Here is a 14,098-nt window from a genome sequence, read left to right on the forward strand (position 1 = left end):
GGTCCCTAATGAAGCTTTGAAAGAAAAGGGTAACACTTTTGTATGGACAACAAATTCCCAAAGGTGGGTGTGGTGCATGAACAGCCCGAGTCTGGAACTTTATAGGTAGTACTGATCCCCACATGTGAACTTAGGCAGTGTGCAATTTGTAATGTGCCTTTTATTTAAATGGGGCAGGTCACTGCCACAGTGGTACAGCGGTTGCATTGTTACCTCACAGCAAGAGGTTCTCCCATTCGATTCTCAGCTAGTGTACGGGGAGTGCCTTCTGTGTGGCGTCTGCATGTCTTCCCAGCGGTCTAGTGGCCTCCGAAAGACATGCGTGAATGGGCGTGCCTTCGCTGAAGGTTCGGCATCGGGCTGGCAACTCGGCACCATAAAAATCTACTGCCAATCATTAGCGGACCGGAGTTCCACTGTGGCGACCCCTTACTGGGAAAAGCCGAAAAGACAAACAATTTAAATGGGGCAGGTATTATAACTTAGGGGAGTGTATACTTATTCTGTATTCAAGTCTTGGAATTTTTTTGCTCTTTTGTACGGTTACTGGGAGTAGGATTGTATATGTTAGTCGTGTTCATTCCTTTACTTGTATGTGTTGTTTGTAATCTCAAGAAAGAGCTGATGCACAAATCTTTGTTTAGGCTACACGTGTGTGGTCTTAAATGGAAATAAAGTTTACTTTGATTCTTTAGTAAACTCCCCAGGGCAGTTTTAATCAGACTGATGCAGAGCTCTTACCCTTCTATTGTTACTGGAAGAGGTGATCAGGTGCTGTCTTGTCATTCTTATCTCTACTCCTGCGGGCACTTTCACCACCCAGATGCTAACCAACCAATGTCAGCTAGGTCATAGTTTTTGCCATAGAGCTGACCCTTTATTTACTGTCCTAACTCTGACAAGACTATTATCCTGGGAAGTGGAAGAAGAGACCAAAGGTACGGAATTAAACTGATAACTCCGGCAGGGGACGCATACTAATAACATGGTTTTGTGTGGTTTTCTTTTATCATGTAAAGGAATCCAGCAAATATGCTGTCTAGTTCTAGAAGATAAGATACACTATTTTCTTTCTTGTTTGTGGCACCAGTTATTGCAGTTATATAACAAGTGTTTCCCTTCAACTTTATTTCTGATACAAGCCTGCTTACTGTGATATTTACACTTTTTTTTTTTGCAGAACATTCACTACATACTTTGGCTGAGTGATCAATTTGTTGTTCATTGGTAATATGTTACATTCACAAATTTCCACTTTCATTTTCTTATGGAATTAAAAAGCATCTCAATTTCTATGAGATCAGAGTTCAAAGCTGGATCCGGATGATTTTATTAGATAATAAAATAATTTATACACTTTTTCAATTTTTTTATAAGAAGAGTATTTCTTGTAAAGGGAAGTAGTACCACTTTATTCCAGTGTTTATCTTATTAATTTTGTGATTCCACCAAAGTAGTTTTGGCTAGAATTAGCTGTATATTCATCCTGGATATGTGTTTCAAATGCAAAAGTTTAATAATATCCTGTAATTTCCTTGAACTCTAAAATTAAAGTATCCTGAGGATTAAACCTGACCAGTCAGGAGTAAATTGTGCAATACTTCCTACTCTTCCAAGGTATTACTCCCACAATCGCCCATGGCTGAAGTAGGTTATAGTGGCATTTTTTTCCTAACTGGTAATGTTTGATCCTGTGGCTGAAGCTCAAGATCCCATGTCCTTTAGCTAGAAAAGTGTAAATCCCGCAGTGACCAACCCCCATTGCAATATCTGTTTTCAGTTATACCATGGTGTAGATGATGTAGTCATTTTTATGCCACTAACTCATAGCAAGTGAGGAGCATTGAGATTCTCCCTAGGTTTTGTCACATCTTTTTAATGTTTTACTTATTCATTTTAATTATTTTGTGGGCCAGTTTAAACTGCATTGGAACCCCTGACATCCCTAGTAGCACCTTCTCTCCCTAGCACTATGGCAGAGTGGGGACATGCCCCAAGTCCTGTTGGGTGGGTCTTACCTTCCAGACAGGAAGACCTCTTGGCCATTAGGTTATAAGCTGCACCCAGGGAGCAGAGTGGAGATGTAGAGCTGTTATGCTATGACCATTCGAATTTTGATTTAAGCCACACCCATCCCCTATGTGCAGGGCTGATGATATAAGCTGGGCATGCTGCAGTGCTAAAGCTGAGTTGCCACCACCTATAATGTATGCGGTTCTCATTTACCCACTCATCTTACAAGTAGCAGCAGCTTCATAATGGCCTTGGTATTGCCAGTGATACTCATTACCATGGTACAGACCCTTGTGTATCTCCACTCCCTTTCTCACAAAAGGTGAGCAGGCATTACCTAATATTTCCTCTTTTTGCTATTACTAGCTTTGCTAGTACTTGGGACAGTAATTGATCCTGGGTCATCTGTGATGCAGCCATCACATTATCCCTTTGAACCATGGAACTGACATGTTTATTGTTTAATGTGTTTAGTGGAGAGGCGTTTTAAGTTGTTGACATGAAACCAGATTTCAAATGGAGAACTCAGTTTTCCCATCAGCTGTGTGAGATGTCCCAGAGTATTTCTTTGTTAGCAATGGAGTGCCTGTATGGCATGGTTCAAAAGCAAAAAACAAAAGAAAAACCCAGCCAAGCTACATTTTCCACTGTGTGATTCCTTAAAACCTCTTGTATTAGAGGTAAGATGGGATGTGATAGTGTTCAATCTCGCCGTTTGTTCTTACACATGGGTTCGGAGCCGATCCTCGGCTCCGTGCCGGCCTCTTGCAAGCTCTGCATCGAGAAGAAGCTCGAGACAATCTAATACCCACAATCCCCCTCTGCCTTTACCTCAGATCTAGTTTGCAGCTGCTGCATCGTTGGGAGCTAGCTCGAGAGTTTCTAAGCTAAGATATAACTTTTTTGTTATATTTTATTAAGATTCTAGTCTAATTGATATTTCTCAGGTTAACTGTGTGATTGTGTTGTGGTTCCGTTAATTTATTGGTACCTTTAACTTTAATTATCGGTTAAATATTTGTCGGGGCCTACACCCTTCATATTTTACCTAGGAAAATTTTACCGGATTTGACAATTTCATCGGTTTTGACTAACTTTATCGGACTTGACTGTTTTTATTGGATTTGTCTTTCTTCACCTGTAATGTCTGAGAAGGTAAAGTCTGGTTTCAAGCGTTGTCAGTGTGGCCAGAAAATGTCGGTCACTGACAACCATAGTTCCTGCGTCTACTGCCTTGGCCCTCACCACTTACAAGAGGATTGCTCCATCTGTCACTCTTTTAGCGGGAGGGTCATGACAGATAGGCGCAGGAAACTAATGGACAGAGGTCTATTGAAACCTGCTTTCCAAGAGGCTCTGGATGCTTCTGACCAGGCATCTAAGTCCTCTAAGGAGTCGAAGACGTCGGAGCCTAAGTCATCGGCTCCGAGCTCTTCTTCAAAGGTTAGATCACCGGTTCCACAGACTTCGGGGCCGAGTGTTCAACTGATATCGGTTCCTGAGCCTCGAGTCTTGGAACCGGTGATGGAGCTCCCTCCTTCGACCATATTGAGGTCGGCTCCGTCTTCGGTTCCTTCGACCCGTTCTTCCTCCAAGCTTTCGGATGTCGATGTGGATCGCGTGGTGCAGAAGTTATTGGAGCATTCGGCCCTCTCCAAACTTATTTCGGTTTCCACCCAGTTGGTGTCAAAACTTGAAGGCCTCCCTGTATCTCCATCCATTCCTCCTCCGAGACCGATTCAGTCTTTGGAGCCGGAAGAGGCTGATCTACTGATTGTGGAGCCCTTGGGTCCAGAACCGTCCTTTCTCGGTCTGTTCCCTCACCTCGACTCCGTCGGTACCGGAGTCTCGGAGCCGACGGTCTGTTCTTGGTTCCGGGGCGAGTCGAACCGGCGTGTCGGTTCCGACTCTCCCCTCGGGCCTCGGCGGATCGATTCGGCTCCGTCCTCGGGTCGATGCCTTCGGTGCCTGTGTCGGGATTCTTCCCATTTCTTGAACCGGGGACTCTTCGATGCGGGACCCGGGGCGTTCGACCTGATGAGGAAGGTGTTGTCTACCCAGACAACCACATCAGTGGAAGCAGTTTCTCCTCCCCATAAAGGGCCTTTGTCTTCATCTGCACCCACGGCCACATCCAAGCGTCGGGCACCAGTGTCTCAGCCACCCCTGGAGGGTGCCCCCTCTTCCTCCGAGGCTTCTTCGGATGCTCCCCACGAGGAAGTCCCTAGGAAGAGATTGTGTAAGAGGAGACACTTGGATTCTCCACAGGAATCCTTGACATCTGATACTGACTTAGATGAGTCAGAGGGGTCCCCTAAGTCACCTTCAGAAGATGTCTCTCTTTCGGACATATTGGAGATCCTGAAGCAGAGGTGACTGGCAGTCCCTTCCCCCTTCTGAGGGATGAGTCAGTTCTGCTGAAGGCATTTGGTGCTCGCCCTTCCTCCTCCTGGGTCACTCCGCCCTTCGACGAACTAATGGAACTAATTGCTCGAAGGGCGTGGGAGGCTCCTGACACAGTGGAACCTGTTCCAAGGAAACCTAACAAATACATCACAGCACCTCAGGATAAGTCCTACCTTACAAAAGGAGTGCCAGTAGATGCTATGGTGGTGGCAGCGGCCACGAAAAAGGAGATGTCGGAGTCTTCTTCTTCTGTCCATCCTCCTAATAAAGACTCTAGGACGATGGATAGATACGGGAAGCGCATTTTTAGTTCAGCGGCTTTTTCCATGCGGTCCCTGAACTATCTGACCCATTTTACACGACTACAGAGGGATCTAGTCAAAGAGTTGGGAGATACCCTCCAGGGTGCTACAGATGCAGCTGTCTCAGAGAAAGTGACAGCGCAACTTAATACCCTAACATCGATTGTTAACTCGTCCATGAGGCTGATTTCCTCGCGGCGAAGGTTCGAGTAGGGCAGCAGCTTCAGCGATTGCTCTTCGTAGACAATCCTGGATGCACCTATGCTCCTTTGCGGAAGCCTTCAAGTCTTCCTTTACAAACGCCCCATTTGACGGTGCCACTCTTTTTGGCCCCAAAGTAAAGGAGACCCTTACCCGGTGCGAACAAGAGGGAAAGACTCTGTCTGCTGTCGGAGTCCGTTTTTCCACCCCAACCAGACCGTACCCCAAAGGGCAACGCGGTGGAAAAATGTGGTTTCAAAACCCCAAGGGTCTTTCTCAGGCACACAGGGCGATACCCCTCTAGAGGCAGAGGAGGGGCAGAGGTGGAAGACGCCGCCCTGGCGGCAGAGGGTCCGCAACATCAAGGTGACAGGGAAACACTCCTGGTAAACCTTTCCAGCACTCCTGAGAGGAGGCCCGACTGTCCTGCTCTGGAGGCAGTCGGGGGTCGCTTAGATTTATACCCTCAGGCCTGGCAAAATATAACTACAGACAAGTGGGTAAAAAGCGTGGTTACCAGAGGTTACAACATACCCTTCCTATCCCATCCCATCCCAAAGCAAAGACTCCCAGATGTACCGCCCCATCTGCGAGAGCCAGCAGCCTTAGAAATTTCAAAGCTGCTAGAAAAAAAGAGTCATCCAGCCAGTCCCAGCGGACCAACAAGGATTCGGGACTTACTCAAGGTTCTTTTTAGTTCCAAAGAAAACAGGGGACTGGAGGCCCATTCTAGACCTAAGCTACCTCAATACTTTCGTCAAGAAAGAAAAGTTCGAATGGTCACGCTTCAATCGATCCTTCCATTCTTACAGAAGGACGAGTGGATGTGCTCAATAGATCTAGAGGATGCATACTACCACATCAAAATGGCCAGGGCATCCAGAGATCATTTGCGCTTCGGCTGGGAGCCAGTCACTTTCAATTGCAAGCCCTGCCCTTTGGTCTGACCTCAGCCCTCAGGGTCTTCACCAAATGCATGGCAGTGGTAGCGTCTCACTTGAGACGCCAGGGATTCCAGGTGTTTCCGTATCTGGACGACTGGCTCCTTTCGGCCACCACCCGGCGTCAACTACTGCAGGCCAGAGACTTTGTTCTTCAACTGTGTGTTCACCTAGGGATCTCCGTAAACTTCGGAAAATCCTTACTTCAACCATCACAAAATATCTTGTTCATAGGAGCAGAGTTAAACACACGTCAGTTGATTCTGAGGCTTCCCCCAGAAAGGATTTTATCACTTCAGACTCACATACGTCTTCTACTCTTGTCAAGGAAATCTCCTGCAAAACTAGTACTGAAGGTGTTGGGCCTCATGTCAGCCTCCCTTATTGCAATTCCCTTGGGAAGGCTGCACATGAGAGTCCTACAATGGCTACTGTTTGCACAATGGTCGTTTCAACAACTACCTCTAACACACGAGATTCTTATAACAAAAACTTGCAAAAAAGATCTAAACTGGTGGCTTCAAACGTGCAACCTTTCCAAGGGCAGACCGTTTGTGCAACCCACGCCCACAGTTACGGTGACCACGGACGCTTCCCTGATAGGGTGGGGGGGCATCTTTCAGGGACAGACAGTCCAAGGCGAATGGACCTATTTGGAGTACAATCTGCACATCAATGTTCTAGAGTTGAGGGCAGTGTTTCTAGCGTTGCAACACTTTGCTCCCCTTCTTCCTCTAGGGACTATTGCAGTTCAGACGGACAACATGTCTGTAGTCTGGTACATAAACAAGCAAGGGGAACCAAGTCCTATCAACTATGCAGAGAGGCCATGAGAATTTGGCAGTGGGCGGAGTCCACGGGTCGCTTTCTAATAGCAACGCACATCCCGGGGTCATCCAACGTCATAGCCGACAGGCTGAGCAGAGCGATTCTGTTACCGCACGCAGTGGTCTCTAAAACAGTCAGTGGCGAAAAGGATTTTTCGCGTGGGGCCAGCCTTCCTGCGACCTGTTTGCGTCTCCAATGAACGCCAAATGCAGGAGCTACTTTGCCCTATTACCCCTCCAGGGAAGTCCCCAGGGCGCACTGGTTTCTGATTGGCCCCGGGACTCCTGTACGCATTTCCTCCATTTCCTCTGATATCAAAGTTTCTCCAGAAAGCCAGGAACCTACGCAGGACGATAATCCTCATTGCTCCATTCTGGCCTCGTCAAATTTGGTTTCCCTTCCTGAAGATACACTGCATTCGGGGACCCTGGATTCTGGACCCAGAGCCAGATCTATTGACTCACTCGTCAGGGGTTCCCCATCCCACGCTCCGGTCACTCCATCTAGCAGCTTGGCTGCTCCAATTCCCAACTTAGCCAGGTCTGATCTTTTGTCACCAGCAGTCCAGGATATATTGGTGGCTTCGCATAAAGCTTCCACTACTAAAACATATGCTAGTAAATGGAAGCGATTTGTATTCTGGGCGAATACACACCAGGTGGATCCTTTATAGCTCCTTTGAATAAGATACTAGAGTTCTTAACGGACTTATTTCATCAGGGTGCTTCTCCTGCTACTCTAAGAGTTCAATTGGCTGCCATTTCAAATTTCCATGTGGAAGAATGTGGAGCTCCCGTTATGGCTCACAGACTTTGTAAAGCCTTTTTAAAGGGAGTGTTTCATATTAGACCACCGGTCAGACCTCCACGTCACCTTGGAGTCTGAATTTATTGTTATCTAAATTAATGTTGCCCCTTTTGAACCCGCCTCTTCTTGCCCATTAAATTTTTGTCCTGGAAAACTCTCTTTCTGGTAGCCATTACTTCCGCTAGGCAGTATCTGAACTTCAGGCTCTCTCCATCAAGCACCCTTATTTGATCTTTCACTCTGACAGAGTTTCTCTTCGTACCAATTCATCCTTCCTCCCTAAAGTGTGTTCCATTAACAATATTAATCAATCCATTGAATTACCCACTTTCTTCAAAACCACTCCAACAAAATGGAGTATATGTTACACAAATTGGATGTTCACAGACAGCTAAGATTTTATTTGGATAAAACAAAAGATCACAGAAAAACAGATCAACTCTTTGTGGCTTTTGCTGATAGCAGGAAAGGACTTGCAGTTACCAAAAGAACTCTTTCTAAATGGTTAACGGATTGTATAATCTATGTCTACGATTCTTCAAATCAACCCCTTTTACACAAACCCAAAGGACATTCCACAAGGTCAGTGTCTACGTCTTTGGCTCATGCAGCTCGCCTACCACTGGACGCTATTTGTGCGGCTGCTACTTGGTCTAAGCCACATACATTTATTTCTCATTATAAAGTAGACAAGGTTTCTAGGGACAGGGCAACCTTTGGTTCCACTGTGCTCAAGAACGTCCTCCCGTGAGTTCCTCAGGATCAAGGAGCTAGGGACGCTACCCATGTGTAAGAACAAACGGCGAGATTGAACACTATCACATATAGAAGTTATGTCCTTACCATAACGTTCCATGTGAAGTGTTCATCTCGCCTTTGTTCTTACAGTCCCACCCTCCCACCCTTAGGAAGAACGTTCTTTGATGCCTGGCCAGGAGCATTCTGCTACTGTTACTATATTGTGTACATAGTTGGCATATATATATATTTTTATATATGTGTCTGTTTAGATATATATAGCTTTCTGTAAATTTTTTATATACATATGTGTATAAGCATGAATGTGCTATTCTGTAGATTGGTTTGCTTGCAAACTAGATCTGAGGTAAAGGCAGAGGGGGATTGTGGGTATTAGATTGTCTCGAGCTTCTTCTCGATGCAGAGCTTGCAAGAGGCCGGCACGGAGCCGAGGATCGGATCCGAACCCATGTGTAAGAACAAAGGCGAGATGAACACTCCACATGGAACGTTATGGTAAGGACATAACTTCTATATATATGCAAATGACCCCTTAAGGGCATCAGGTGTTTCAGCTATGTGACCGTTCTGAATGCCCATGACTTTTTTCCTTTTAAGTCTGTTATTGACAAATTCAGACAAATAAAGCCAAACCCCACTAGCTGTGGACATGCATGTTTTAGCTTTCTGATGGCCACAGCATACGTGGACTGTTTGGCTAATGTTTGGAAACAGCGCAAAATATATCAACTAACAAACTAAAACACTCATTGTTTTATGGTTCAAAAGCAAGGTAAGCAACTAACATACAAACAGCATCTTTGCTTATCTGATTGTGATTTGTTGTGCAAGGGCAGCTTTGTGATTTGTTGTGCAAGGGCAGCTGTACTGGGAGTTATCATAGGATAACTTCCCTCTTGAACATGCTCTCACTAAATAAATAAATGGTTGTGTTCATATATACTTTTAGTGTTTTGTCACTGATCTTGTTTCTTAACAATTTTATTTTTACATTTGTAGGTTAACTCGAGTGTTTAAGAAAAAAGACAATGTGGAGAAGATCAATTTGTCACCAGATGTCCAGGTAGAAGTACGTCATGAATCCAAACAGGAAATGAAGAACAACAAACTTCAGGTAATGATCAAAAGATGGAGTGTTTATGGATACGTGGTCACTGAGCAGTCACTTAATATATTATGTTACATCGTTCATCATCATTTATGCTGGAAAAGCTGAATTTTGATCCAACTTCATAAGTAACAAAGTAGCTTTGGACTAATTGTTTGCAAAATGTATTTATGTACTGGAGCACTTTATTTGCAACCTGAGCTGTCTCTAGCTCAGATCCAGGTATTTCACCAGTGCTTTTAAGAACTGGCAGTGTAGCATGGAGAGTTATGGCTATAGGATGCTATCATATTCCATCCCGCAGCCCTGGGTTGTTTGATTCCCACAGCCTAATTTCCACCAACATATCTAAACCAAAATGAATGATATGTTAGTCTACTACCATTCATGTACCTCTGTCTTCTTATTCATCTCTAACCTTGGTGAAGATGATATTGTGCAGCCTGTGGGTTTCAGCTCTCTGGATGTTGTATTTTATTTGCAGCTTTCTAGCACAGACATTGCTAAGGCCACGAGTCACAAACTCAAGCATAGTCACTGTCCGCATTCACAAGGAAATATTTGCTGCTTATCTTCCACTGTATGGTTTCATAGTGCTTTTCTGCAGGACTTTTCCACTGATGTTACTCACTGAAGAGATTATCACAGCAATAGTTGTTTTCATCTCTTTGAATTTTATGTCTTGACTCCTGCCTTGTACGAGCTCCCCCTTTGTATATTTGGTTGCTTGCATTGCCTTGTTTTTGGACTATTCTACCCCCTTTTATTTGCTTACCAAGTTCTGTTGTTCACCTTACATTTGGACTTAGGTCAGCTCATTTATTTATTTATTTTCTAACCAAGTTAGTTCTGTTGACACAATGTCTATTTACAGGGGAGATATGATGAGAACCTACACCAATGCCATAGGACTAGTAACTAAATAATTGGAAATAAAGTCTTGGTATTCAGACAAGCAAGGATTTTGATATTCATCCTGCTATAAAGTATAGAACATAGTACAGTAATATATGCAACTCTCAACCTTCTATCTCCAACATACGGAACACAAACTCTCATAATGTTGAACAAATGTGGAACACTTACTAACAACTTTCAAATAACCTCAACTGGGAAGCTCATAGGATGGTAAAAATATATTATTTCATACTTATATATTTTATACTTGTTTGTTTTCAGCAGCATTATTTACCATGGCTATTGGTTAAAAATGTTGTTACACTGCAATAGACTCTTCCAATGTGGACCTGTGAGAATCATGGACTTGTTATAATTAAGCACACAGAGACATACGGTGGTATATCTGGGGCAGACATAGGCAGCTGGCACAGAAGGCGCACAATATAATGACCAGGACTGGGATAGAATGTAAAATAACGGAGCCTGTGTGTAAATAATGTAAAAAACACAGTTTTTGAACAAGAGGACCGTATAGCAAAGCCTTTGTCTGCATTACAGGATGCTGCTAATGTACAAATCCTGAAAGATAAAACTTTTGTACATCAAGGCCACCCCACAGTTGGCTCTAGTTGATTGTCTTTATTGCTATGACTCCCTGACCCCATTTGCAAAAAAAAATAGGAAAAGGGAGTTGTGGATGGATGGATACATCACAGGAATTTGCTGAAAAGTAGTGCTGAGTGCAGAAGTGGTAGAAAATAAGCAGGTGCACTGAGTAAATGTGACAGCAGTCTGGAGCATCAGGTGAGAAAGAAATATGTAAGAGTTTCTGAAAAAAAGTTCAGTAGGTATTCTTTGAGACAAGAGAGAGCAGAATGCAATTGGGAAGTAGGCTGAGCTGAACAAAGCATAAAGTAGCAGCCCTATGGTTAAGTAACAGAGGAGAGGCTGGTGCGTGGGAGAAAGAGTTTAGGAGGAGAATCGAAAGGCAGAGACATAATAAGATGGAAGAAACTGTGATGCAACAGTTAACATCAGTGCATGTTAGGTCTTCATTTTTGGTTCGGTTCCCAGCTACAGTGTCTTCTGTACAGAGTTTGTACGTCTGTTTGTTTGCATTAGATTTCATCTCTGGGTTTGATTTCCTCCCACATCTGATAGACATGCAAGTAGGTGAATTGGCAATGCCTAAATATCTCCTAGGTCTGTGTGTTTGTGTGTGTGTGTGTGTGTGTGTGTGTGTGTGTGTGTGTGTGTGTGTGTGTGTGTGTGTGTGTGTGTGTGTGTGTGTATGTGTTCACACATGTGCATGTCCTTTGACAGACTGTGCCATCCAGAAGTGTTTACTACCTTATGTCCATTCCTTGCCAAGATGGGTCTATGTTAAATCAGCGAATGCTTAAAAAAGCGAACACTGATTTATCGACCCTCTTTAAGCAAAAGCTGAAAATCCCGAACACTTGGAACAGCGATTTTTTTTCCAGGGAAAAAAATCACTGAGCTGTTTTTGGGACTTTGCCATTTCCTCCACTGTAGTGTGATCTCGGAATTGGTATATTTAAGTAGGGGTGGGTGGGGGTCACAGCCCCCCACACCGATGGGTGTGGTGGGCAAAGTCCCCCACTTTACTGTTTTGAAGTTTTTTTTTTTTTTTTTTGTTGTGGAACAGTGATTTTTTTTTTCCCTGTTAAAGAAATCACTGTTCCAAGTATTCAGGAATTTAAGCTTTTGCTTAAAGTGGTTCGATAAATCAGCATTTGCTTTTTTAAGCGTTCGCTGATTTAACATAGACCCGCCAAGATATGGTCCAGCTGGATCAGGTGAAGCAGATATTGAAAATGAATCTTCTATGAGAGAGTAAGCTGAAAATTTTCAATTGTTAAAATGCAGAATTAAGACAGCAGGTTTAGCTAGGGGTGGTCAAATGAGGTGGCAGTCGTATTATGGTAGTTAAGTGGGCATAAGTCAATTTCATTGCCCCCACAGAGCTACCTAAAAAAATAATATTTTAATGTGCATTGCCAGCAACAGCCTTTGCTCACTGCTATCAAGTATACTATATGTTTAGATATAGGGGTTGGCCTTTCCCCTTACAATACCCCCCCAGTATTCATCCATTCTTAAGTCACCTTTTTAGTCCATTTCACACTCATCGGGAGATAGAGCTTATCTAGCCACTGAGTGGGTGAAAGGCTAAAGATGTAATTCTGAACAGGGTGCTAATCCATCCTGAGATACTCCCCAAACTGTGGACAATTTGGCAGTCAGTGGATGTAGGGTGTAGAGGAACTAATCCTGAGTGGGATGTCAACTCCTTGTAGGTTACACATAAAACAATGGTCACTTTGCAGAAACATCAGTTTACCTGTGGCATACCTATGCTATGTGGGAAGAAACACCTGGGAAAACCTAGCACAACCACAGAGAGCATGTGTAGACTCTGTAAAGATCACACAAGACAACCTAGTCTATTTTTAGCTAATTTGGAGTGCAAGAATTAGGTTAGTTTTGCCAGTAATGTTTCTAATCTGTATTTCTGTCGTATCTTAATCCCTAGCTCTGTCTGTCTTTCTGTTTAACCTTTGTTGACTAAGTTAGTTCCACTAAGCAAATGGGCTCTTTTCAGGGGAGAGCCAAGGTGGTATTTCCACTAGTAGGGGAAATTTGGATGGGTCATTGGGAAACTTAACCTAAAGTCTTCTATAGTTGTTGTGGGATCTTTTATATCCACCTGAGTTACTGTCAACTTTTGTTGTTATAACTAATACAAATGAATTTAGTCTGTAAAGGGTTGATTTAAGTGTGTGCATTGCAGAGGCGTAGTTAGGGTGGGGTGAAGGGGATGGCTGCCCCAGATGTAAGGGGATATGATTGGCAGTTGCATATGGGATAGTATTGCTGTACTAACATTCAGAAATTAATGATATGCATTAGTGGCTGAAATACTTCTTGTGTGGTATTGTTCCTCATCTTACAGCTGAGGGCGTAAGCCAGATCATGGAATTACACCTAGCACTTGATAAGCCAAATATAGCTGTGGTGCAGTGTACAGAGTTTTTTTTGTACATTGTAGTGAATGGGAAATGTGCTTCATATTTCATTATTTTAGCTTACCTGTTTAAATTAATTCCTTACTGGTAAAGTTAAGTGCAGATTTGGGTTTGGGGCTTGTTTTATACAAGGTAGGAAGTTTTGGGGGTGTGAGTGTGTCTTGTGTTTGCAGTGTATGAACCTTTACTTTATCTTTTAGAAAGTGACAATGTGGAAGACTTTGGGGAATTGTGTAGTTGATGATATCTTCAATCTATAGACAATCTTTTTGGCGACTTCTCTCTCTCTTTATATATATATATATATATATATATATATATATATATATATATACATACACGTTTAGATGTCTACACAGTGTGCCATATATTTGTTTTTAATTGCAGTCCATATCTGGTGTCCAAGCTGAAGCTGTATATGTGTGCATACGCGTATGTATACTATATATGTATGTATGAGTATAAGTCACCTTTGGTGGAAAGGTTTTTATGGCTGTAAAAAAAGAATGTGTAAATGAGTGAATACTTATCTGAGTAAATCACATATGGTTAAATTTAGTTTTATATGGTGTAGGTAAGCAGGAGTGTGCAGGACAGTTAATGACTAAATGAAAAAGTAGTGCTTGTAAAGATGTGCAAGACTGCTTTATAGCAGTTGATGTTAATATGTAAATGTTTGCTGGTTAGGGTTACATTAATGGTTAGAAAAAGGGATCGAGTCAATGTTGTACACGTTTTGTGTTGTCTGTATTTTGTGTCCTTTTGTGTAGTGGTACTGTTAGG

General features: G+C 43.2%; 1 protein-coding gene across 1 annotated transcript in view; it reads left to right on the forward strand.

The window, feature by feature from the left end:
• Positions 1-14,098, forward strand: part of LOC122792417 — a 175,350-nt gene that overhangs the window by 149,538 nt on the left and 11,714 nt on the right. The window contains exon 3 of the mRNA XM_044060206.1: positions 9,257-9,371. Coding sequence (XP_043916141.1) covers positions 9,351-9,371 — 21 coding nt within the window. The 5' untranslated portion in view covers positions 9,257-9,350. The remainder of the gene's footprint in view (positions 1-9,256; positions 9,372-14,098) is intronic.

The sequence above is a fragment of the Protopterus annectens genome, chromosome 1.part2 (assembly GCF_019279795.1).
Source record: "Protopterus annectens isolate FY-2018-M chromosome 1.part2, PAN1.0, whole genome shotgun sequence".
NCBI classification, from domain to species: Eukaryota; Metazoa; Chordata; order Ceratodontiformes; family Protopteridae; genus Protopterus; species Protopterus annectens.